The following is a 24,798-nucleotide window of genomic DNA, read 5'->3' on the forward strand; positions in this document are numbered from 1 at the left end:
CGGCCTGGATGCTCTCACATCGCGCATCGCCGTTCTGGCTCTCCGCGGAATGCGATGATGATGACCACCACGGCAAGTACTTGCATCAGGCGTGTGGGATGCACGTTAGCGTTTCTGCATGAATGGTTGGCCTAGACGGGTAGAGCGGCAGAGCTGGGGTAAAAGCATGCGCCGGAAAGGGAAACTGCATTAGCCACAGCCTCTTTTCGTCCGTGGGAGATGCGCGATTGCCCTTTGCGATGCAATCGGGATTCTGTGCGATCAACGACAACCTGTGGCTGCAAACGAGTGAGAAGAGAGGAAAATTACGCCACACGCCACTTCGTGACACCAATATTCTTCCCGAGCCCGTGTTTTGGCGTGCAGGGATCTGGGCAGCCCATCTTGCCCGATGCGCGGGGATTGCGTCAGGGTCGGGGTCGAAAGCAGGATTTGGAGACTGTTTCTGGCGTCTGGACTGCCGCCGCTCGCATGGATGATTCCTGTTCCTTCGCGCGGCTGCGAGAAACAACGCTTGCGACTGTGGCTGGTGCGCCCTCCCGAGACAAGAAGAAGCGAAGACAAAGCAAGACGTAGCACGATGTCATGGGTCATGGGGTTTTCTTGGGTCCTTGCGCCGCATACCCGCTCTCGCGCTCGCACAAGATCCCGATGGCGATTTTTTGCACGGGAAGTGGAGCGGCGATGAGCTTATCTCGATCAGGCGAGCGTGCGTGCGTGCGGTATCTGCGGGCGTCATTTCCGAGCTGTAGGGCAGACCTGGGCCCTGTTGCCAGCACGACGTCATAACTATGTTGCTTGTTGTTGCACGTCTGGAAGGCGCGCGGGCGAAGCGTCTTGGTTTATAAGAGCCTCTCGTGCTGCCTTACCTTTTCCCTCTTCAGCTTCACACATTCCAACCAACCGCATCTACAAACAAAGAACAACTTAATTGTCGAGTGCGACCACTACGACAACATCACCCTTCGCCTGACGTTCCATCAAAACACCCACCTCCAACTCTCACCATGGGCGCTGTTGTGTCCTGCGTACGTCTCCATGACAAGTCCATTCTTTCCGAGCAGTCTTGCTAACGCTTCACCTAACAGATCAAGTCGGTCTTCCAGGCCATCGGCGCGGCCCTCATGGCCGTCGTCAACGGCATTGCCGGCATCATCAAGGCCATCATCAACGGTATCGTCGCCGTCTTCGACATCATCATCGGCTGCCTGACCTGCAACCGCATGGGCGGTCGCCGGCGCCGCATGCGGACGACAAGTCACGTATAACCGCGAGGTGTGAGGAAAAGCCCACGAAGGGCCGCCTGATTGTTCCCACGTTTGTGCCGTTTGGAGGACGATAACGACACGCTCAATCTCAACGACCGACGGCATGAATCCTGCGCCAACACGAGAACAACATGGACGGTCCGGCCTCACACCTCGATTCAACTCCGTACCACTCGACATCCGACTGGTTTCGATTATTCGAAGTGTATTATCTCAACCTTTTTTTTCTTTTCCGGGGGTTAGTTTTGCATGGTGGAAGAGGTGCGAATGAGAAGTTGCATGCGGCGGATGGTTGAAAGATGAAGAAGATACCCTCAATACCCCGTTCTTCTTTCTTCAATGCGGTAGCATCGGAGTTTCTTTTCTGCTCTTGTTTGCTTATCTTGCATGGTCGATGGAAGTAGCTCAGGCCTACAATGATGATTACGAGTCCATGAAATTGCTTGATCCAATGGTGTTTGTGATTATAACATTGAGACGTGCCTACCTGCCTCGTGCTTCTTGTTTTGTCTAGCCTGTGTCGTCGTTATGCGTACGCGCGGGCATATCTGTTTGGTACACCCCCCTACGGGACTGCTTCGCCTTGAGGCGTGCCGGTCGTATCATGCTTCCGAATGGAGCAACGTTGAAGGGATTCTCCCATCGTATCGTAGTACTCTCCGAAAGAGAGTAGACCTCGTCGTTTTTAGACGGTATCCGTGTCCGAATTGGCCACCATCCTCACCGCGCCACCACCGCTGTCGCCTTCACGCACACTCTCCCCTGCACCGCTCTCAGCATTCCACTCCACTCCTCTCCTCCATCAGCTGGCCTCTCCTCGCTCGGCACAGGGCGCTTCGTCATGTCTTTCTGAGGCGGCAGGTCAGTGCTCGGGGCAGGTGTGGGCGACGGCGCCGCCTCCAACACGAAGAAGTTGCTCGCCATGGTTGGTGCGAGGTAGGTCAGGGTCAGCTTCGCGGGGCTTGGTGCTGTTACATACACGTTAGCTTTCACAAGAACGAGCCTTCTCACCATCTACGCAGCTGTTCCTCGAAAGAGAAATGGGCAAGATGAAGAGAAGATCAGACAAAAACTTACTCCCAAACGCCTCACAAAACGCCGTCGCCAGCGCGCCTCCATGTGCCACGCCCGGCCACCCACTCAACCCGCCGCCAACCCAAAAGACCGTCACCGACTCCCGCGTGGCGCGGTTGACCCACCGCCGTGCGGGGCCGTATCCCTTCATCGCAGCCAGCGTCTGCGAGACCATATGCTTCTCGTCTCCCAGCAGGGTCTCCGATATGGCAACGACAGGGTCCTTCTTACTCGAGCCCCACCCGCTAAACCAACCACCCTGCGATTTCCTCTCCTCTTCCTCCACCAACACGACCCCGCTGTCCCTCCGCCCTCCTCCTCCACCCAGCACCGCCGCCGCCGTCGCCAGCAACGAAGGCGACGACGACGCTGGCATGCCCACGCCCCACGGCTCCACCTCCACCCACTCAGCCTCTTCTTCTCCTGCAATGCTACCGTCTGCCGCCCCCGCCGCCGCCTTGGCCGCGAACTCGCGCACGACGGGCAGGCGGTCCAGCTCCTCGCGCAGCTTGCCCTGCAGCGCCTCGTCCATCTCGGTGCCGGCGTCGGGCAGCGGCGGCGGCGCGACGGTGAAGCGGACGATGTTGCCGACGACGAGGCCGGCACCCAGGAAGAGGGTGGAGTAGATGAGGGGGCGGAGGGAGCGTTTCTTTTTGGGTGGTTGTTGCTGTTGTGCTTCTTCTTCTTTGGGCGGAGGCGGTGGTGGGGTGGTAGAAGAAGAGGATGGTGGTGGCGGTTTCGAAGAGGGGTCGGTTGAGGACGATGTTGTCGTGGAGGAGAAGCGCGGTGTTGACGTCGTTGCGGGGCGGTGGGCGGCGGTGAAGCGGGATGGGTGTGGCGGGGAGCGGCGGGATGAGCGCGCTAGGGAAGAGAGGGCGTGGGAGGCGCCATTGGGGGCGCGGCGTATTGCTATCATGGAGGAGGCGAGAGATGGTGGATTGGGGGTGTGGAGTAGTTGGTTGATGGTAGATGATTGAAGCTACATGCTAAGAAATTCGGAGGTGCACGGCCACGCGGATCCGCGTAGGGCTGCAGATAGCTGGCCACGCACCAGCCGCCAAAGGGCCACAAAAGACATCAGGGTTCGTGCAGTCTGCAAGCTAACTTGTTTTACACCTTGTACTCCGGCCCATGACTCTTTCCATCCAGCTTGTTCAACACCAGCTTGTCCATGTCGAAGTCCTCCAGCATGCGTACCTGTGCCATCTTAGCTTTCCCTTCGCTAAACAGCAATGAACAGGGGACACATACGTTTACGCCAATCAGCTCCGGACCCTTTCCCGGGATAACCTCAATCAGGACGCTGCTGCCGCACGTCTTGCAGAATTTGTGCCACGACCTCTGCAGGCCGAACGTGTAGGCTGATAGCGCGTCCGGCGGCGTCTGGAGCTCAAAGTCCTTCTTCTGCGCGTACACGACCACGTAGCCGTTGCGCGTACAGATGGAGCAGTTGCAGCTGTTTGCTGGGTATTTCGAGAGCGGCGGCGAGAGCTTGAAGCTGAAGCGGACCGCCCCGCAGTGGCAGTGTCCGCTATGCTGCGACCACTCGTCTGTGGGTTCCGGGAAGCCCATGGTAGCTGGTGGTGAGTTGGTGAGTCGGGTGTGTGAACGTTCACTTGGGAATTGATATCGAAGAATGTGAAAACGAGGAACCAGAACCTATCATCATATTTTCACTCGTACCCCGCAATCCCACCTGTCTAATTCCTCCCTTATCATGGACTACTAACTCAAATTGAAATTTTCCGCACCTTCCCAAAACGTCATGAAAGGAAGAATCCTCCTACACATCACCCCACTCTAAGAGCACCCGGCAACAACAGCATCATCCAGATAAACCGTCACGTCCTCATTCCCGTCAAAATCACCCTCCACCACTCCAATCCTGCACCTCACGCCCTGCCGCGCATCCGCTCCTCTACCCCCACTACCACCATCAAACAGCACGCTCCACTCCCCCCACGATCCCCTCACCGTCGGCACCGGCACCGTCCCCGAAGCCAACGCCATCACCTGCTCCTTAGCACCACCGCCGGGGGAGAAGTAGTAGTCGCACTCCATCGTCGCTGGCGGCTTCGGCCTGCTCGCCCTCACCTTGACCCCGAAATAAAGCAGCCCATTCGTGCTACCGCTACTCTCGCCGTGATGACCATCCGAAACCGTGAACTCCTGCGACAGCGTGACCTCGCGCCGCCGCGGCCGCCGGACGTTGGCGTAGAAGGCGTTGGTCGTGTCGCCGGCGGCCGAGGAGCCGACGTCGTTGCTGTCCGGGTGGTCGAACGATGACGGGTAGAGAAAGGCTAGCGACGAGGCGCTGTTGGGCACGCTGTCGATGCCCCAGCTGGGCAGGCTGCCGGGGAGCTGTGTGAGGTTGCCCGTGACGGTCCAGGGGGCGAGGCCGGGGAGGGAGAAGTTGCCGTTAGTGAGGAGGTTGGTGCTTTTGGCCTGGGGGTTGGTGCAGAGGGTGTCGATGGTTTTGCTGCCGTCGTCGTCGTTGTCTTTGTCGTTGTTGTAGATGGTCATGTTCGTGATTGATAGTGGCGTGGGCGAGGAGGGAGTAGCGATGGAGGCGGAAGAGGCCGTGGAAGAGGAACTGGTGGAAGAGGCACTCGACTTGGTTTGGGAGTCGCTCAGCTTGGTGGAAGAACCATCCAGCTCAGTGGAAGAGTCGTCCAGCCAAACGGTAGAGGTCCCTATGACGGTATGAAGGACGCGAAAGGGTGTATTATACGATGTGTCGTGAGATATGCTCATCTGATCGTGGTTCGGAGTAGTAGGAGCGTTGATGCCGTGCTCGGAGTCGGTCCCAGCCGCATTGGCGAGCGCCATGAGGCTGGCGAAAGGGTAGAGTAGGCGCATGTTTCGGCACTGGCTTTTTTCCTTTTGATATTCACAACGCAAGAACTTCGGTTTGACTCTACTAATTTCTCTTTCTTGTTTTGTGGAGGATTGTTGGCTTGGAGGTTTGTCATTTAAGAGAGCTGACCTCGACAAATCCCTCAAGGGATAGGATATTGTTGCCGTTCAGCAAGGGCATACAACAGAGAACATTTCCGTTCTTGTACAAGCATCAGACGGTTCCGTCCAGCCCCTGGGCTAGTTCTTTGGTTCGATCGTTCATATTTGGACGACGACACCTACCCGTCATCATGGCGTGCGTTGGATGTCAGGGTTCAATGCCGTATTATATCGCTGCTCAGTAATAACACAAGGGGGCCGTTCGAAACGACACGGCAGCTTGCACATGCTTAAAAAGGCATCGCAGCGTCCGAATAGAAGCTTAAAATGGTGTTCGTCAACAGTGACCTTCTAACGATTATAGTAGAAGTAAAGCCGAAAACGGAAGCAACATCCCTTGACTACTGGATAACATTATTGCAAAATTATCTCGGAGCTTCACACTGGATGGAGCAGGCAAAATCAACCCGGGGAGACCCAAAAATAAAAACGTTTGAAGGGAATGTATGGCCGACGAACCCAGTTTTCTGTACTGACAAGAAGTTGAAGCGTGCGGCCTGACGGCATATTTAGCCTCAACCCGCCTCACAGTTACGAGCCAGTAACAAAAACGAATCATGTACCTCCTCCGACTGACTTTTAAACCGTCACTAATGGCTACGATATTCTTATTTTAGGCAGTGCACTGTGCTGTTAATGAGAAGCAAAAAGTAAAAATAAAAAGTAAAAAATGGCCGTGCGGCACTGCAGGGTTCCGAAAGAGGTAAAGTGGCAAAGGCAAACAACTTCGAACGTCTGATCACTTTTGCGATCATAGGACCTATAAGCCCCACCTACTCATCTGCATACAACTACCATGCACCCAGTTTAGAGGCTTGAAATGTCATGTAGCAGCCTTTTTTGTGCCTGATGCCATTCACTACCTCTTTAAAAGACATAATTTCAGCCATGTTATCACGAATATCGCTGTCAGTGATTTCAGCCGGTCAGAGCGTTCTGGAGCTTGATCGTTATAACCAGAGCCGGCAGTTCGACCGGGCTGGTCGTTCTCTCTCAAAGGCACAAGCGCACCTGGTCCATCGGGACTACTCCTATTACTACATGAACAACCCTGAACTTCGTATTTAGCCTCTAATTCCACTTTAGATCACTTGCCTTGGGTCATGTATCGCTAGCGAACTTGCGTCAACGACGCAAGAGCCAACTGTCACGAGCCGAGCGAGACTAGATCAACCAAACCATGGAGCGACCGAGGTGATCTACACGACCGCCCAGCTACTAGTCCTCCTGAACAACAACAGAGTCCTTTTTTTCTGATGGAGGAAGATTGGGTTGAGATCTTAGATGCCGCTTGGACCCGGAGGAAGTTCCGAAAGTGTCCGAGATGGGCAATCTTCCAATTTCGGCGGTTCATGACGATGACCGCCCTTGTTAAAATGATACCGGTACTTGGACCAACTCCTGCATATCCGCTGGTGTTCATGCGGCCCTCCACATTGCGCAGGGGCCGATGTTTGGCAGCGGTGAAGCAGATGTTGTATTATGAATGGGTCTTCGGAAAGTCCCTCTATATGCTGCGATCAACCGAGGAAAATCCATCAGATTCTATATCCGAAGCGACCGACGACTGCACATCAAATGTCAGATAGCGGTGTAGTGTGACGATTGTCTAGGCCTAGTAGTTGATCTTGAGCGAGCCTACATCCTTATTGCTTTTTGACTGTTTATACAAGACTGAATGAAACTCGATTCCGAATCTGACACATCCATAGACATCAATATGAGATAAGCAGCTGCATAACACGTAGGAACCATGTTTCAACGCTCACACTGCGTCTGGAGAACAGTGAATCCGGCGGGGAAACTGCTCGGAGAATTATTACGTGGCGGCGGAAAGCATACATCTGCCGGAGGATAGATGGAGTGGAGCTCCAGCCACATGTCTTGGACCCTCTCAAAGCAAGGAAGCAAGGGTTGGTTGTTCGACGCGCCTTCTGCCGTAGAAACGCGGCTTCGGCAATCTCCTTTGTAGAATAGCCGAATGAGCAGCACTGACCGGACCGATAGGACGACGGCGAATTTTTGAAACGCAACGCATGAAGAATGGCGGTAAGACCTAAAGTGAGTGATGTGGCCATAGCCCATTGGAAAGAAAAACTCAAAGATTGCACATCAATCACCGCTGCAGATCTGGCGGGACTGCTGCCTGGTTGATCATCATTGAAGTTAGAGCTAATCGGGCGGTGCGGAGCATGCGACCAATGCAGGCTAGCACACGAGCGTTACGGTTTGGAGGCATGGAAACGACGAACACTTGGTCCCAGCCGCGGCCATACGTCAATGCGGTTCGTCGAAGAAAACGCTAGACGCGGTACCCGCACAAGCGCGAGCACGTCACTGGCCGTGGACCCTGCATCGCGTTTGCAAGTTGCGGGCTGAATCAGCCGTTCCTGAGGCTCTTTCGAAGGATCCGGTCGTTGGGCGGCCGCTGTCGCGCTCGCCAAAGTTTGTTGCGCATTGATGTTGATAAAGTCAAAGGTGCCCCGGATGACGTTAGCCTGCGGAACAAGAAGCGCGGGAGAAAGCATCAACCCCAGCTGGTGGTCGGGCTGGATCGACATGGGGGCCAAGCTCGTCGCATGGCGATCACCATCCGAACGAGCGTCGCCGTCGGACCGAAGATCGGTTCGCCGTCGTCGTCGACGAGACGAGGATTAGCTTCCACCTGGCCGACGCGAGATCGCCTGTCGCGAGGGTTGACGAGCCATGGGTGAGGGAGGGAGGCGATGGAAGACGAGGAGTGAGTAGTAAGGGCGGCGCGGAGGGCGATGCTGCGGAAGCTGCGGTGCGATTGGATGCGGCTCCTACCCCATTTTTTCTCGGCAAGATGCCGTATTGTTACCCACCCCCTGCCACCAACACACACGGTGCCTGAGTCGCCTCGGACGCGTCCCTCACGATCAGGATGCGACAAGCCGCGCATCCTTCTGCTTGCGGAAAGTGGGACATCTCGATCTGTGCCTACCTGCAGCATGCCCTGACTCGACAAGAAACTCATCACCGTGTGATGGTCGTCCTCGCATGCATCCGTCAGCCAGCCATCGTACCGCGCGCAATTTACTCAACGGCTTAGCCGTGTCAAGGCCGGCGATGACAAGCCTTCCATGGCCGTGAGCCGGCGCCCCGCCGGCTGTTCGCAACGGCCGTTGGAGGTGCCGCCGCGCCACGCCAGTCGCCCCCCAGGAGCAGCGCCGAATCTCAGCTGCATCGGGCACATGCTGCATGCTGTCTCATCAGATCGCCGCGGAGACGATCATTCCAACAGAAGTTTAGACGAAGGTTTCGGGAACCCGCGTCCGCTCGCCTCTCCAATTGGCCGAGTCAGGTCGTTCATGCAGTAGGGTTCGTCACAGCATCCCGCGTGCCGGGCTCTCGCCTGTTGATCGGGCGGGAGCAGCGGGTGCGGGAAAAAGCAAGGTGAAAAGTCAAACTATTCGCATTATGGATGTTTCGGTATCGTAAGGGCGGGGGGTGGCTATACGCAACGCGCGGTATCATACAACAAGAACGGATGAAAAGAAAGAGAAGTCGCTCAGCAGTTCAGCCACCCCGAGAACCTGGCCATGTCGGCCTGTATCACGTCCTTGACCAGCCGCAATGCCTCGACCGCGAACCGGACCATGTTCGCGTCGCGGTCCACCAACCCCGTCTCGATCTCCCGCTCCACACAGCCCGAGGCCGACGCGACGGCCAACGCAACGTAGCCCGCCTTCATGTTGTCTGTCCCTGCGTCAGCACAAAGCCATGTTTATTCAGCCTTTCGCCCGGCACCTACCGGTCTTGCCCCAGTTCGAAGGGCCAGCCGACCCACTCTCGGCCACGGCATAGGTCGAGCCCAGCTGCCCCCGCACATGCTCGGCGAGACCGAGCACGCAGTGAATCGACGGGCCGGTGAAATTGTCAATTTGCTCTTGCGTCCAGCCGCCATACACGAGGCGAGACTCCAGAGTGTAGAGCTAGAAGGTTTCGAAGATCAGCCCATGGGCCCACAAAAATTGATGATTACGGGGGGTATGGCGCGGTTGTTACGTACCGTAAGGCCGCCTTTGTACACTGCGCTCGCACCGGGCACCGAGAGGATCGCTGCCGAGATCAAACCACCTGCGGCCTGTCATTGCGAACAAGGCGTTAGCCACTAAGCCTTTTACATCCGAATCGCCGGCAACCTCGAGTAATGGGAGGTGGATGGCTTACCGTCTCACCGCAAGAGATAGTCTCGCCTCTATCCTTAAGCAAGTCGACAATCTCATAGACGATCTCGCGGAGCTCGAGCGGAGGGAAGACAGCTTCGGGGACCTTGGAAGGCATTTTTGGATATGGATGGCCGGGGCGGGAGATGGCGCGAGATTGCGGGGATATAGATCCGAGACTGATGAAGGAATTAAGAGGACGAGAGACCAGAGAGGCTTCGACAGAGAGGGAAGGCAGAATGGTAGAGCGCGGGACAAGAGGTATACGCTGGGAATATATACAGTCAAACATCCAGCACAAGCGACGAGACGCAAGCCCCCTCCAACTCCAACGACGCTAGCACTTGGGGAAGACCATCCGGCCCCTGGCCATATCTCCGCCATCTGAGGCCGCTAGCGCAGCCTTCCCGCCTTTTCCGATGGCTCCGCTAGATAGCCATTCCCTTTAGCCTACCAGGGAGCATCCCGGCCAATGACGGGCGGCGCGTGCCAGACCCAGCATTGCTGACGGCCCGTCTACCGCGCCATCTCTCTAACGGTTAGGAAACAAAGAGAGTGAGGCGCGGGCCAGCAGCGCGAAAGACCGCCGGCTGGCCAGCCAACCACGAGCGCCAGCGCGTAGGACAACACGAAATTTGTCGCTGCCCGGCCCGTTAATTCTAGACCGTAGCGCCATGGGTCAGAGACCGCGCAAGCCTCTGCTTCCTGATTGCGGGGAAATGACAAGTCTCTCATGACAGGGCCGAGATGTGGTTGAGTCCCTTTCTTGACAGCCCGACCGCGGTTCAACCAGTCACTCACTCCGCCACAGGGCACAGCAGGGTCCAGCCTCTACGATCCTTCAACCAAGGGACGGGAGCGGGAAGTGAAGGTCGATCAGATCGGAGGTTTTCTGGAAGGATGCGGACCATTCATCTCGCGCCCATGCTCGTTATGGCAACGCCAGCAGCATCTCGATTGTGCGCCGGGAGGCCGTGTGTCGGGCATGGTCTGCGCAATGGGCGTCAATCTACATGCGGAGGCGAAGGCGTGCGGGTGGGAATAAGTTTACGGTAATGACCCCTCGGCGGCACCCCCTCGTCGTCCGCGATTAGGAGGTTGTTAATTAGGTGAGAAGATCCCCGTCGATCTTAAAGGATGTCTTGCATGTTGGTTCCAACGCTCAGCTTGCCTCGTACCTGGGTCCCTGTTCGGGCTGCGCGCTAGCCTGCATGTCCGCAACGCTCCAAATGCTGCGCCGACGTCCCCACTCGCGCTATCGCAAGGGTATCCCTCATATGCGGGCGCTGATTAGTGACAGCTGATGACGAATATGCGCTGCTGGAAAGAAGAAGCAAGCCACAGCTCGGGCTCTCGGTTCATGCTCCGGTTCTTTCTAGCGCAAGGAAGCATCAGCCCCTTCTCGTCCTGAGCGCCATGTCCGCCAGTCTGCCTCCCGCCTCACGCGGCGTCGCTTGTCGCCAGGACTTGCGTTTATTTGGCAAGCTAAAACTGCGGCTCGTGGCTAGGCTTCGAAAATCTTCGCCCAGAACGTCTACCCGCCGAGTGACACAGGACGCGGGAAGATAGACGAGCCTCGCGCCGCGCAGACGAGGTAGATCCCACTTCTCTTCACCCCCAGTGAATTATTGTGATACTCCAAGCTGGCTGAACCGACCTGCTCACCGGTCCACTAACTTGCCTGGGTGGCTGAATGGCGCATCGATCTCCGGTGTCGAGGAATCCCCCTCAACTATCTCAATCGCTCTAAACGAACCTCCCTACGGCAATCAAGCTCAGTGCTTTGCCGTGGTGGAGTCGACGATACCTTCCGAGGTTACGTAAGGTTCAAGCGTGAGGCGCAGCGGTGATGGGGTCCTGGTCTCGACCTGATTCGGTGGGCTGCGCATCTCGTCTTGCCGGAAGCGGCCGTGTTCTGCCCACTCCACCTTTCAGTGAGCAACGGTCGTTGTGGCTGCAATTCAGCTCTCTCTTCTCGCATGCTGCGCCCACCCATCTCTATGCGCGCATCGCCACGTCGGTAACCTCCAGAGACCCGCGGCTCTTGCCAACTCCACTATTGTGTTCCTAGCCGCTGTGTTTCCTCCTAAAGAAGTTAGCTGTAGCTGGACGCACGGCACGGCTCTAGCCGGGAAGGCTTCGACAACCATTCTTCAGCTCCTATCAAACTTTTTTTTTTACCCGTGGACCGTGGTGGCGGGGTTATGGTCGATTCCGCGCGCCGGGATGCGCTGAGTTTACTCCCGTAACTTCCATCGTCTTTGCGGCTGATAGCAGCGCCATCGATGGACCCTCCACACCAAGTGGAGAGGCGCAGAAACCCGTCCCCACGCTCCACCCGCCTCCATGGCAACTGCACATACCGCGTCCCTGGTTTGTGCGACTGAGGTAAACCAAGCGGCTGGGCCCGGATCCGGCCCATCCAGCTTCCCCTTGTCATTGCAAAATCTTGTCCAAAGACACAAGAAGAAAAGGAAAGATCCCCGTCGTCCCGTCATTGATCGCCCATCAGTCACATGGTATCGTGGAAAAAAGCGATTTTGCACCTAGCCAAAAGGGGGAACTGCAGTATGACTCGGCCGAGGTGCTGGTTAGCGCGGTGATCGTTCCTGCGGACCCTCGCTCCATCATCATGGTAGTTGACATGTGCCCAGTCCCCGTCAATCCAAAAAGTCTCGATCGTTCGCTCCTCGTACCTGGTCCTGAGCTCGAGTCGAGAACGGGGGCGCGTCATCAAGCGAGCGAACGTACCCTTCATAACTCGCGGTGACGGCGCGTGAAAGTCATGGCGACGGAAACTGTCAAGGAGTTGCCAAATGCAGTGGCAAACGCCCCCGCGACTCTCGGAGGGGTGCCCGAAACCTGAAGGGAACTCTCCGACATCCAAACAGAAAAACCTCCTCTGTTCGCTGCTGCTCTCAAAGAACCCGCGTCGGAAAACCGGCTTCCCTCTCTTGGCTACCGACCGCAACGGGTATAATCCATCCCTTGCTTCCCACCAACGCCCCTCCTCCAACGAGTGAAGAGCTCCGAGGCAAACCTAGAACACGGAACGCCAGAGTCACTCCGGGTCGAAGGGAAGCGAAAATGATGTTTGAACCAAACCAGTCTTTCCTTTCACCATCCCTCTGCCTGCAAGGCTGAGAACCTCCAGGGCCACCTGGACGTAAGACGAGCATGTCATTATTCTTGCAGCGGCGATACACATTTTCCAGCACCTGCAGCAGTGACGCGCAGTCGTTCCCCTCGACGGCTGAGACCCTCATGTCACACGAAGAGCTCCACCCCTTCGACGGCCTCATCATCGAAACTCTGCCGGCGGACCTGCAGTTGGATTTTGTGCGCCAGCTCTGGGCCCCGCCCGGCAACACCCCACGCGGCGGCGCGGAGAAGGCTCTCGTGACGGCGAGGAAGCACTCCATCCTCTCCACCGGCGGCAAGAGCGACGACGAGCGCATCGTCTGCGAGCGCTTCTTCGAGTACTACCTGGGCCAGTGCACGCACGCGCTGCGCGACGGCGGCAAGCACGTTTCTGTCCGCACACACCGCGACATTCTTGAGCTCGCCTCGCTGATCAAAGACCCCGAGAACACTCGCCATGACGTAGCGCACAGGCTGTGCTCGCCGTACGATGACGACGATACCATCAGCATAAGCTCTTCGTGCATTGCGCCTGACACACTGGTGACGCTGAAGAAGCCCCAGGAGGATGCTGACGCCGCCGAAGAGGACAGCGTTTATGGCTCCATTGATCTTGTTGCGCGACTGCTCACCATGATCAACTTCGGCGGGCTGGATATCGGCGTGGGCCCCTGCGGTCGACTGACGTGGACAGACGGCTCCCTGAGCCAGTCATGCCATCGGTATTTCGACAAGACGCCGACTCTGTCGATGAAGGCCATACAGCTCGAGAAAGTTTTCAACGCTCGCAACCTGCAGCGCTTCACAAACATGCGGATCGAATGGACCGATAACCTTGCCGATCATCTGCGCATGTGCGAGTTCGACAAGAAGATCTGCCTCTTCCATCATGTAGCTTTCTTGGAGAATCACAAATGGTTAGTGATGGACCTTGCAGCCCCCACCGTTCTGATCGTAATCCTGACATCTGTAGCGGCATACTACGCCAGGACCTCATACACGAGACCTTGAAGACCATTGACCTCCTCTTTCCGTCTTCTGATCCCAAAGTCCGGCTCTGGTACGAGAAGCATCGATACGAGCACGGTCTCGATCCGACGGCTGCGAAGCACGGATCCTTGCGGGCGGAAGATCGCTTGATAGACAACTTTTACTATTGGAAAGACCGGATATGTATTTTGAAGCAGGAGTTCGATGAGGGTACGCCGCAGACATTTCGGCAGTGGTGGTGGGACAGAAGAAGTGGCCCGCAATGGTACACTTTCTGGATCGCTATAATGGTACTTGTGCTCACTATCTTTTTCGGCATCATCCAATCCGCAGAAGGAGCCTTGCAGGTTTACAAGGCATTTCATCCGACGGAGAGCAACTAGGTGGTTAATACTTCAATGTAAATGCCCCAGATGCGTGAGGATCGCGGACCGTATGAAAAAGGCGAACTCCATTTGGGTATAGAGTCTGAGCAGTGCTCAGAACTTGAAAGTCATCTAGCCAAGCACACTGCAAATAGCTATTTATCTGGATCACAGATAGTCAGGTGAGAACCAATGCTCTAAAAATCATAAGCAGAGCGTCGCGATCAGGGCAGCCATGCCCAGACCTCGTTTCCTGTATGCAACAAAGCACAGCAGGACAGACAAGAGGAGCACCACCAGGGAACTGATAGTGGATGGCGAGATTTGGCTCGATACAGCAATTAGTCAGAGGCTGCCAGAGGTCTCCTCCTTGTCGCCAAGGGGCGGGATCCTCTCTCTGAGGTATGCATCGAGGTCTTCAATCTCCTCAGGATCGGCGGAGTGCGGAAGTCCCCTAACGTAGTCAGTCTTCTGGACTTACAAAATCCCAACATGATTATGCAAGCCTTACTGGTATGTCTTGAAATCAACCTTCCAGCCCCACTCCTTGAGCTTGCTCGCAGTCCTCTGGCCCCAGTCGTAGCGCACGACAGGGTCAATGTCACCATGCGCCATGAAGATGGGGGTATCCTTGTTCGGGTTTTCCTCAGGGACCATGTCACGAATCTTGTTCTGAAGCAGAAGGTAGCAGCTCAGACCTGCGTGAACGATCAGCATACATGCGCTAAAACCAGAGCGCCAAATCACTGACCGAAGATTCCGCCCAGCTTGTTCGGGGAGGTGAGGCCAGAGAGAAGAGACATAGCGCCACCCTGGGAGAAACCGCCGATGACGATGCGGTTGCTGGGGATTCCCTTGTCCATCTCCTGCTTGATCAGGCCGTGGAAGTATTCCATGCTGCGCTTGATGCCGGCCTCGTCTTCGGAGCGCTGGTTGATGTCGGAGAGGGAGAGGATGTCGTACCAACCGGGCATGCGCATGCCCATGTTGATAGTAATGGGGATCGAAGGGGCGCTCGGGAAGATGAAGGAGACCTCTTCGAACTTGTTGCGGCGGCGCCAGTTCTCAGCGAGGAACATCCAGCCGGCACCGCTGTTAGTATGCATTAGCATGATCCGCTGAAAACATGGCACTGATTGCAATCTGAACAAGTCTTCCGACGGAAGGCTGAAGCGGGACGCGGGGTGGAATGGCGGGGTACTGTGTAATAGAATGAGGGGAAATACCTATCGCCCAAGCCGTGAGCGACGATGACGGTGGCAGTGTGCCGCTTGAGAGCGGGGACGACAAGTGGCGCGGGAATTGCCATGGTGGGTATGTGGGTATGAAGTGTGCGCGAGATGGACGAAGGTCGAAAAAGAAAAGAGTAGACGCGTGGAGGTCGCGGTGTCACGGTGCTGTTGTCATCGTACCTTGAGTGCAGACTGCGGGAAAGACCCTGCATGACTCGCCGCTTAGCCGCGACCGATCATTGGTTCGAACCAAAGACGTCATGGACTTGCCGTTCCTGCCTCCACTCGCAGGTTGCGCCTCCCCCAACTCTCTCTTCCACATCTGAACTCTTTGGGAACCATCGGTGGGACTTTTGCTCAATCTGTCTCATCACTCTTGAAACCCTTTACACCATCAAGCAAGCGAGCATCACCCTGTTCTCTTTACCATTCAGGTCGGGGGTTCTCCGGCAACGAGTGGCCCGTCGCGTACCGGCCCCCTCACAAAGTGGGAGCTTCAGCCCGGCAACAAGGCTTTCATCCTTCACTTTCTCACCAGTCACCAATTCGAGTATGGCTACTCGAATGACGCGGGCGTCGACCGCCCGTCAGTCCAGGGCTGCGGTGAAGTCTGAGACAGAACAGCTATCTAGTCCGCCCACCACGCCTGCACCTTCGAAACGAGGTGCCTCTAAAAAAGAATCTCACGAGGCAATTGACTCCAAGTCTGCAAACAAGGGAGACAAGGACTCAGTGAAAGCTGAACCCATCACTCCTAACATTGGTCGCAAGAGAGCGAGAGCTACTGCAAAGAAAGAAGACGATGTCAACGACTTGCCGCATGGCCTCGGCGCCATCCCGTCAGTTAACGATGACCCAGCCGAAGACGAGAAGCCTGCTGTGAAGAAACGCAAGGCTAGGGCGACAGCCAAGAGTTCGAACTCGGATGTCTCTAAGGCTCTTGAAGACGCAGCTCCCTTAGCTGAAAACCTCACCAAGGGAGCGGAAGGGACCGGCAAGTCCACCAAGAAGAGTAGCAAAGGCAAGAACAACTACGGGCTGACTCCTGGACAAACCCCCTATCCTGATTACCCTCACCCCACACCTGAGGAATGCGAAGAAGTAACGCGCCTGCTGTCAAAAATGCATGGTCAAGTTCAGGCGCCGAAGGAAGTACCAGCGCCGTCTCTTACCACAACTGGCTGTGGTGAGGTCCCTTCAGTGTTGGATGCATTGATCAGGACCCGCTTGAGCGCGGCGACCTCGAACACCAACTCTTCACGCGCTTTCCAAGGCTTAGTCAAACGCTTCGGCATCATCGAGGAAGGCATCGGCAAAGGAAGCGTGAATTGGGACGCAGTGCGAGTGGCCGACACGAAAGACATATTCGAAGCCATCAAGAGCGGCGGTCTCGCAGACGTCAAGAGCAAGGACATCAAGAAGATTCTCCAGATGGTCCACGAGGAAAACCAAGCCCGCCACGACGCCCTCGTCAAGAATTCAAGCAACGATCCGGCTGGTGCAGAGAATGAAAGCGCGCAAGAACGCGAACTCGAAGTCGCCCGCGCCGAATCCAACGTTTTGTCTCTTGACCATCTCCACTCTCTCTCGTCGAACGACGAGATCATGACGCACCTCCTGCGTTACCCGGGCATTGGCGTTAAGACGGCTTCTTGCGTCCTGCTCTTCTGCTTCCAGCGACCTTCTTTCGCCGTTGACACTCACGTCTTCCGTCTCGCCAAGTGGCTTCAATGGGTTCCAACGGACAAAAACGTGACTCGCGACTCCACGTACGCCCACCTCGACGTCCGCATTCCCGACGAGCTCAAGTACCCGCTCCACACCCTGCTGATCCGCCACGGCAAGAGCTGCCCGCGGTGCAGAGCCATCACGGGAGTTGCTAGCGAGGGCTGGGAGAAAGGATGTCCCATCGACCACCTGGTCAAGAGAACGGGCGTAAGAAAGGGTGGTGGAGCCGAGAAATCTGGGAAGGAGACGACAGCGACTCCCTCGACCGGTCGACGCAAGTCTAAGAAGAAATATGTATCTGAGGAAGAGGAAAGTGAGTTGAGCGATCTGGGTAGTAGCAGTGGTGGTGATGGCGCGGCCAGTGAGCCATCGGACTTTGAAGATGATGACTGATGGTGGTTTGGGGAGGCACGGTTTTGCGTCAGAATATCTCCTTTTTTACGAAGCATGAATGTTTTCGGATTAAATTCATTAGCGGTGGATGGTCGTATATGTGGAGCTTTTGTGGAGTATTGTGCCTTTATCACTTCAATCATATGGCGCGCATTCTGATGGGCTCGTGGACGCATCACATAAACACGCAGAAGTCGCACATAGCTGTCAATCGATATGTATATTTCTCTTAAAGCAATACTAATACACGGCAGCTAACTCACAAATGACGCACCGCCAATTCGCTCTTGAGAAATGCGCACTGAAAGACAGCGGTCAACCACCGGACAACAGCGCCGCGTTTCAATTCCAAGAGCGCCCCGACCGTCTTGACGACCCCACCTCTGACGAACGACCAGAGCAATGCATAGACCCAAGGAAAATAAGCACAGCAGAACCTTGATTCGCAAAAGCAAAGGGGCCTAAGAGTATGCTTGCAAAAGAGAAAAAAAGAGTCCACCCGAGAAAACGCCCCCCGAATCTGTGTACGATCCCCTTTTTGTTGTCTGCAATAGAACCCCAACCCGAGAAAGAGCATAGAGAACCAGAAGCTCCGAAAGGGTAGGGCAAAGGAAATAAAGAAAGAACAAATCATGAATCTGAGCTCTTCCCATTTGAAATGGGAAAGGGATCCGAGAAAAGAGGCGGGAGCCAGCCAGACTCTTTGTTCGTCGTCAAAATCAAAATGCAACGTGGCCGAGTAGGACGGGAGTAGTAGTATAGAGAGGCATGCGCTGATAGTCTTAGAAGATGGTACCGAAATCTTCGTCGACCGTCTGAAGTTGCTTGCGAGGGCTTCCAGCTCTGCTGGGGTCGTCTGCAGGCTTGCGGTGCCTGAATGTGAAGCCGACGAATAAGCTCTTGGCCATCTTGTCGTCCCTGTCTGCCATGGATTCCAAATGGGCCTGCTTCTCGTGGACCTCCTTGTATTTGGCCATATCAGCCTCGTTGCCGAAGTCATCGAAGTAACCAGCGTCGGTTTCGCTGTCCAGCTCGGGCACAAAGGGTGCCTTTTGCTCACGGAGCCTATCCCAATCCACCTCGGCGAAGTACGCGTGGGAATGAATTTCGCTTATGCCGCGGAAGCGCGAGGTCTTGGACGCAACCAACCGGATGATCAGATCCCATGTTCGTTTACTAAGGAAGTAGCTCGGATCCTCGTAGACAGGCTTCTTCAGAACGCGCTTCCAGTTCTTCAGGTTCTGCCAGGTCTCATCGACGGTCGCACCAGCGAAAGGCGGGTAACCAGCAAGGGCTTCGAACAGCATGCAGCCAAGACTCCAGTAGTCCACGGTGAAGTCGTACTCTTCACCCTTCAGTACCTCAGGCGCCATGTAATCGGGGCTGCCCACGATACTCTTGGCGTAGTTGACCTCGCGTTCACGCAACGAGCGGTAGCCGTCTCGTCTCTCCGCAGCCGAACGCTCTTCAACGGGACGACCAAACGGCACGGGAACGTTGCCAACGGATTCAAGCTTAATGCGCATTGACTCAATCTTGGCTGGTGCCAGCATACCAGCGGCGAGACCGAAGTCAGTAAGCTTGACATGACCGGTGCTATCGATCAGGAAGTTCTCGGGCTTCAAATCTCTGTGAATGTAGCCCAGCACGTGCAAGGCATCGATGCAGGAGAACATCTCTGCGATGTAAAAACGCGCGTGACGGTTGTGCAAGACGCCAGTGTTGTTGAGGAGAGTCCGGAAGTCACCGCCGGGTACGTATTCCTAGGGATTGTTAGTGAATTTCGAAATTGCCATTTTGAAAAGAGAACGCAACTTACCATAGCAAGGTAGATGCTCTTCTCATCCTGGAAGGCGTAAAGCAGCCGAACCAGCCATTCGCTCTTCGCGTTCGTCAGGATATCACGCTCGGTGAGAACGTGCCTGACTTCATCGAGCTTGAACAGGAGCTTTTTGCTCATAACCTTCAGAGCACAGACTTCGCGGGTGTCCTTCTTCTGGGCCAAGTAGACCTGACCATAGCCACCCTGGCCGACCTGCGTGAGAATTTGAAAGTCACCATGCCTCAGCCTGGTGCGCCTCTTCCGCAAGTTTGCGCGCTCGCGCCCAAGATACTTGTGCAGAACCTCGTTGTACTCCTCTTCAGGTGTATCGGGCGGAGCGGGGAATTGCGTCTTGAACGCGGCGAGACGGTTCTGTCGGTTGTGGACGTAGGAGAGAAGGTCATAGTAATAGTCCAGGAAGTCTGGGATCGTCAGTGTTTAGAGACATTGATTGAGGGGAAACTAGCTTACACAGCTGAGTCACATTGGCCAATCGCTTCACCGAAGGCTTCTGAAGTTTCTCAATGTCCTCCGGAGAGAGGCCGCGCTGTACATTCTTGCCAACGGAGCCGCCGCGGGTAGATGGACGGTAGGGCTCTTGACGAGAGGCGGCGGCGTGGGTAAGGTAGCTATCTTTCTGCTGCATGCCTGAGCGGCTCGGCGGAGTGTTTTCCTTGTTTGCTCTACGCGTTGGGGTACCGGGGGCTTCAGGATAGTCCTGGAAGCCGCTTTTAGTGGGCGAGTGCGGCGAGGGTCGGCCAATCTTTGTGGGAGAAGCGCCGGTAGGCTGAAGCTTTAGCGCATTGTCGAAGACATTGGGCAAGTCGTAGGCTCCAGGCGGGGCATGGGCCTTGCTTGGGCTGCCGGTCGGGGTGGCTTGCGGTGAGAAGAAGGCATTGGCGCCTGGGGTGGTGGGACGGTCAAACATGTCGTTGGCGCGACGGGTGTGCAGCGGCGGAGGAAGCGGGATGTTGGAATTAAAGGCGTTCCTGTCGGCCATGGCGGGCTAGTTTGGGCCGCCGTAGCGGTCAGCGGGGCCTGAGGCGGGCGCAAAGAGCGGGCGGGCTTGCTCGTTGGCAGCGGCGGGAAACGGCGTCGAGGCACGGGCGCTGTTGTTGGTGTGTGAGCGAGCGAGGTCGAAGGATCGCCTGGCGGGGCTGATGTATGTATGTCTGGCGTCCCGCGGCAGGCAAGCTCAGCTCAGTTGGGCGCTGGCCGGGAATGAAATCAACAGCCCACGCCCGGGCAACCACGAAGCTCGGACCCGCTGCCAGCGCAGCAGCATCCATTTCCCTGCTGCAGCCCGCCGCATTGTGCCACCGGCACTGAAACACCTTGCCGTGCTCTCCTTCGCAACCGTCGCGAGGCGCGCGCCGGCTCAAAAATAACAGACAAGTCCCTGCGTCCCCAGCGAGGTTGCGAGTCAGAATCGACGCTGCGGAGTCAAGTCACCGGCGCCCCGCGTGATGTGCGCCATACAGTGGGTCTGTTCGCTGCCAAAGCGCCTCTGTCCGCCGTCATCCTGCAGCGATCCGGCTCAGACCGAACCCAGCACACCGCACGATGCTTTGTTTAGCACTCTGCTACTTTACAGGTAAACAGGATATATTCTTGGCGCTCACACGCGCTGGATGCTTCTGAGATAGGTAACAGCGGCGTGTGGAGCAGAGTGCGGCTGAGGACTGGGGCTGGGACCCACTTGCCATCAGTCAGGCAGCATTATTTCCTCATGTGTCGTACGATGCTTCTGTTGAAGCTCTATTATTTCACGCGGAGCAAGGAATTCGCGCACAACTTTGAGAACTGGGGCCTAATCCCTGCCGGCCAGGAAATGTTGTACCAACGGCAGGAGACATCAAATGGTACGTATAATGCTTGATCTTCTTGAAGAGCTAAGGAACCTGGCGGATTGTTTACGGGTCATCCGGCAGTGTTTTCACTTGTGTCTGCCCAACTGCCTGAGAGCACTCCCGATGCCGATTGTTAGGGCCGAAATCGCGAGGCCTGTTTGCTTGATTTTGCGAACAAATGTCGAGGCAGTGACTCTCGCCTGAATGCTTTGGTTCCCCAAACATATCATGTAATGGACGCTTTAGCTACCCATCTTTAGTGTTGTAGCGTTGTAGCACTAGGCGAACCTACCTTGTAATTAAGGAGCAAACACACACCGAAAAGCCGGTCTGTCGTCAGCGGCGGTCTCGAACAAGTCCCGGTGCTCTAGCGCGAGGCTATTGACGCAAAGCCATCTCGGGCGTCGTCATTGGCCTCGAGCATTCTGCCTTCCAGACCGCCCGGACGATCGACGGGTGAGATCATCGCGCAGCATGCCGAACTCGGGGCATTCTGCCAGCGCCCCTCAGCCTCCAGGATGGAGCAACGGCTGTGCCCGGCCGTCGGCTTCGGCTGTTTGAAGCTTCACAGCTCCCTTACCCCATCAGGAAACTCGGTTTCTGTCCGCCTTTTACTTTGATCAGGTACAGAGGGGTGCTGCAGCCGATGGCTAGCGCGAAGAATAACAGGGCTCTAGAACATAGCGTAACTATGCCCCCAGCATTGCCTTAGAAAATAACATACGTGAGTAGTTGAAGCTATCGTCCGGACGTGTATGTAGAATTTTTAATTCGACATTCTCGTCCGGACGATCGCTTCAACTACCCATGACATGACCAAAAAAAAAAAACACGCTAGCCATCGGCTGCGAGAGGGGACTGTACAACAAATACGTAGGCTCTGAAGCCAAACGTGGAGCTAATCGTTCTCTCCACGGTTCTTGGGATGGTATGAAAGGAGAACCCCGGAAAAGTCACCTGCTCGCCATTGAACCCTCGAACTCTTCCATAGTTACTCATAAATGTCCGTGATGACCTTTATTATTTCATCTATATTGCCCTCTCAGGTGCTGCCGCCGTATCGGGTATGTCGATTCCAGATGCACAGCGTTTGGGTGATCCAAATATGGGCCCATTCCTGGGGAGTTGGGTATACACCGGTTATACTGGCATGAGGATCGGTTCTGCTGGATATTTTCCATAATATACTCAGCGGTGAAGGGGCCATCTTGTAGCTTCTACCAGCAGGAAGCCGAGGTTTTCTGTGTCGAGAACTTCACCGATTTCGGGCTTGTCAGACCAACCACGTCTTGGGCATTGCCAACGTGCTCATTGCGCGTGACAGCTGTCTCCCCAGATACGATTCCAGCAGAGCTTGACACGGGAAGCGGAAATCATCATTGTTGTCTTGGCAGGCGCAGAAGAACCATAGACTCTGGAAAGCATAATGGCCGGCCCGGTGTTCCTACTAGAGCAACAATAAGTACTCGTGCAGCAAGCTCAGAAACCTGTCGCTCAGCGGCTTGCATCGGTGGCGTTTGGCTCGACTGGAATTGCCCGAGGAATGCGCACCAAGACAGGAGTCAGTTCTTGCACGATAGCTTGAATGCTGGACGTTGATAGAAGGGGTGGCTGGCGCGCAAGGACTCCGATTCTCGGGCGAACGCGAATGTCGTTGCCGCGAAGCTGTGCAAGTGCCGTCATTGCGGGCCGGAAACACCCGAGGACCAAATAATTCGTTCCATGGGGCTCCGCAACTCCAGAGAGCTCCCGTCTCAAGTTTGCGGCGTTCGTGTGTTCTGCTTTCATCAACTCCTGGCCTCCGAAGCCAATTGCGGTCCCAATTCTCATCCCCCGCCATGCTCAAGCTCCGCTCCATCGCCCGGCCCGGTGCCGAGGCCCTTCTCCGCCCTGCTGCACATGCCCGCGCTGCCCTCCCCACTTCGATAGCAAGGTCATCTGCCCGCTCCATCAACACTCGCGCTCTGCAATCCGCGAGGCCCCAGCTGCAGCACCAGAAGACCTCCGCTCTGCGCACCTTTGCGACTACCTCCAGGATGGCTGCCAACACCAGGACCGAGAGCGATGCCTTCGGCGAGATCCAGGTCCCCGCCGACAAGTACTGGGGAGCTCAGACCGAGCGCTCGCTGGAGAACTTCAAGATCAACCAGCCCCAGGACCGCATGCCGCCGCCCATTGTGCGCGCTTTCGGTATCCTGAAGGGCGCTGCCGCCTCTGTCAACATGAAGTTCGGCCTCGGTACGTAGCTCCGACTTTACCGCGCAAGCAATCGCTGACAGTGCCCCAGACCCCAAGATTGGCGAGGCCATCCAGCAGGCTGCTGCTGAGGTCGCTGACCTCAAGCTCGTCGACCACTTCCCTCTCGTCATCTGGCAGACGGGTTCCGGCACCCAGTCCAACATGAACGCCAACGAGGTCATCTCCAACCGCGCCATTGAGATCCTGGGCGGCACCATGGGCTCCAAGAAGCCCGTCCACCCCAACGACCACGTCAACATGTCCGCTTCCTCCAACGATACCTTCCCTACCGTCATGCACATTGCCGCCGTCCTCGACTTCGAGGAGTCGCTGCTCCCCGCCCTCCGCAGCCTCCGTGACGCTCTGGACAAGAAGGCTAAGCAGTGGGAGAATCTCATCAAGATCGGCCGTACGCACCTGCAGGATGCTACGCCGCTGACTCTTGGCCAGGAGTTCTCTGGCTACGTCCAGCAGCTCGACTTCGGCATTCAGCGCGTCGAGTCGTCTCTGCCCCGCCTGAAGATGCTCGCTCAGGGCGGTACCGCCGTCGGTACTGGCATCAACACCTTCAAGGGCTTTGCCGAGGGCATTGCTGAGGAGGTCACCAAGATGACTGGCCACCAGTTCGTCACTGCCCCCAACAAGTTCGAGGCTCTTGCTGCTCACGACGCCATCGTCGAGGCCCACGGTCAGCTCAACACCCTGGCTACTTCGCTCTACAAGATTGCTCAGGACATCCGCTTCCTTGGCTCTGGCCCTCGTTGCGGTCTCGGCGAGCTGAAGCTGCCCGAGAACGAACCTGGCTCGTCCATCATGCCCGGCAAGGTCAACCCCACTCAGTGCGAGTCTCTTACCATGATCTGCGCCCAGGTCTTCGGTAACCAGGCCGCTACCACTTTCGCTGGCTCTCAGGGTAACTTCGAGCTCAACGTCTTCAAGCCTGTCATGATCAGGAACCTGTTGCACAGCTCCAGGCTCCTGGCTGACGGTATGAGGAGCTTCGAGAAGAACCTCGTCGAGGGTCTCGAGGCCGATGAGGCCAAGATTGCTTCCATCATGAAGGAGAGGTGAGTCAAAGTGATTCATTGCGCATTTGAAATTTTTTCTAACCAGTACTCCAGTCTTATGCTCGTCACCTGCCTGAACCCCGTCATTGGCTATGACATGGCCTCCAAGGTCGCCAAGAACGCCCACAAGAAGGGCATCACGCTCAAGGAGAGCGCTATGGAGCTCAAGGCTCTTAGCGACGAGGACTTCACCAAGTATGTCCGTCCTGAGCTCATGATTGCTCCTAAGGAGAAGAAATAAATTCCCTAGAGCGGGACTAAACGCCGTGAATATATGTAATAAATGTATCAAAAAGGAATTTACACTGTTGGATTGGAGTCATCTATCTGAAAGCGTGAATATGCCTACGTAGTATGGGCATTCCCGGTTAGTGATTGAGCTGCGCGTCTTATCGATAAGCGTTTTTTGAGAAACCACCGGC

General features: G+C 56.0%; 10 protein-coding genes across 10 annotated transcripts; 4 read left to right on the forward strand and 6 right to left on the reverse strand.

Moving 5' to 3' along the window:
• Positions 1 to 1,007: 1,007 nt before the first annotated feature.
• LTHEOB_1727 (uncharacterized protein) lies at positions 1,008 to 1,268 on the forward strand (the record flags this gene model as incomplete). Its single annotated transcript, XM_035510460.1, has 2 exons — positions 1,008 to 1,028; positions 1,089 to 1,268. The coding sequence occupies 2 exons, from the start codon at positions 1,008 to 1,010 to the stop codon at positions 1,266 to 1,268; spliced, it is 201 nt and encodes a 66-aa protein (XP_035366237.1).
• A 720-nt stretch (positions 1,269 to 1,988) lies between these two features.
• LTHEOB_1728 (Aldehyde-activating protein) lies at positions 1,989 to 3,258 on the reverse strand (the record flags this gene model as incomplete). Its single annotated transcript, XM_035510461.1, has 2 exons — positions 1,989 to 2,236; positions 2,346 to 3,258. 2 exons carry the CDS (start codon positions 3,256 to 3,258, stop codon positions 1,989 to 1,991), a joined length of 1,161 nt encoding a protein of 386 aa, XP_035366238.1.
• A 194-nt stretch (positions 3,259 to 3,452) lies between these two features.
• LTHEOB_1729 (Aldehyde-activating protein) lies at positions 3,453 to 3,914 on the reverse strand (the record flags this gene model as incomplete). Its single annotated transcript, XM_035510462.1, has 2 exons — positions 3,453 to 3,539; positions 3,594 to 3,914. The coding sequence occupies 2 exons, from the start codon at positions 3,912 to 3,914 to the stop codon at positions 3,453 to 3,455; spliced, it is 408 nt and encodes a 135-aa protein (XP_035366239.1).
• A 228-nt stretch (positions 3,915 to 4,142) lies between these two features.
• On the reverse strand, positions 4,143 to 5,201 carry LTHEOB_1730 (uncharacterized protein; the record flags this gene model as incomplete). The annotated part of the gene is made up of 1 exon (XM_035510464.1): positions 4,143 to 5,201. One exon carries the CDS (start codon positions 5,199 to 5,201, stop codon positions 4,143 to 4,145), a length of 1,059 nt encoding a protein of 352 aa, XP_035366240.1.
• Positions 5,202 to 8,892: 3,691 nt separating this feature from the next.
• Positions 8,893 to 9,668, reverse strand: LTHEOB_1731 (Competence damage-inducible protein; the record flags this gene model as incomplete). The annotated part of the gene is made up of 4 exons (XM_035510465.1): positions 8,893 to 9,080; positions 9,136 to 9,316; positions 9,394 to 9,468; positions 9,555 to 9,668. The coding sequence occupies 4 exons, from the start codon at positions 9,666 to 9,668 to the stop codon at positions 8,893 to 8,895; spliced, it is 558 nt and encodes a 185-aa protein (XP_035366241.1).
• A 3,146-nt stretch (positions 9,669 to 12,814) lies between these two features.
• On the forward strand, positions 12,815 to 14,064 carry LTHEOB_1732 (uncharacterized protein; the record flags this gene model as incomplete). Its single annotated transcript, XM_035510466.1, has 2 exons — positions 12,815 to 13,608; positions 13,665 to 14,064. The coding sequence occupies 2 exons, from the start codon at positions 12,815 to 12,817 to the stop codon at positions 14,062 to 14,064; spliced, it is 1,194 nt and encodes a 397-aa protein (XP_035366242.1).
• A 327-nt stretch (positions 14,065 to 14,391) lies between these two features.
• On the reverse strand, positions 14,392 to 15,355 carry LTHEOB_1733 (Phospholipase/carboxylesterase; the record flags this gene model as incomplete). Its single annotated transcript, XM_035510467.1, has 4 exons — positions 14,392 to 14,500; positions 14,558 to 14,744; positions 14,798 to 15,138; positions 15,273 to 15,355. The coding sequence occupies 4 exons, from the start codon at positions 15,353 to 15,355 to the stop codon at positions 14,392 to 14,394; spliced, it is 720 nt and encodes a 239-aa protein (XP_035366243.1).
• Positions 15,356 to 15,842: 487 nt separating this feature from the next.
• Positions 15,843 to 17,399, forward strand: LTHEOB_1734 (DNA repair protein; the record flags this gene model as incomplete). The annotated part of the gene is made up of 1 exon (XM_035510468.1): positions 15,843 to 17,399. The coding sequence occupies one exon, from the start codon at positions 15,843 to 15,845 to the stop codon at positions 17,397 to 17,399; it is 1,557 nt and encodes a 518-aa protein (XP_035366244.1).
• Positions 17,400 to 18,181: 782 nt separating this feature from the next.
• On the reverse strand, positions 18,182 to 20,221 carry LTHEOB_1735 (Serine threonine protein; the record flags this gene model as incomplete). Its single annotated transcript, XM_035510469.1, has 3 exons — positions 18,182 to 19,162; positions 19,219 to 19,643; positions 19,693 to 20,221. The coding sequence occupies 3 exons, from the start codon at positions 20,219 to 20,221 to the stop codon at positions 18,182 to 18,184; spliced, it is 1,935 nt and encodes a 644-aa protein (XP_035366245.1).
• A 2,688-nt stretch (positions 20,222 to 22,909) lies between these two features.
• Positions 22,910 to 24,617, forward strand: LTHEOB_1736 (Fumarate hydratase; the record flags this gene model as incomplete). Its single annotated transcript, XM_035510470.1, has 3 exons — positions 22,910 to 23,309; positions 23,359 to 24,376; positions 24,431 to 24,617. 3 exons carry the CDS (start codon positions 22,910 to 22,912, stop codon positions 24,615 to 24,617), a joined length of 1,605 nt encoding a protein of 534 aa, XP_035366246.1.
• Between the last annotated feature and the right edge of the window lie 181 nt (positions 24,618 to 24,798).

The sequence above is a fragment of the Lasiodiplodia theobromae genome, assembly GCF_012971845.1.
Source record: "Lasiodiplodia theobromae strain AM2As chromosome Unknown scaffold_4, whole genome shotgun sequence".
Classification (NCBI taxonomy): Eukaryota; Fungi; Ascomycota; class Dothideomycetes; order Botryosphaeriales; family Botryosphaeriaceae; genus Lasiodiplodia; species Lasiodiplodia theobromae.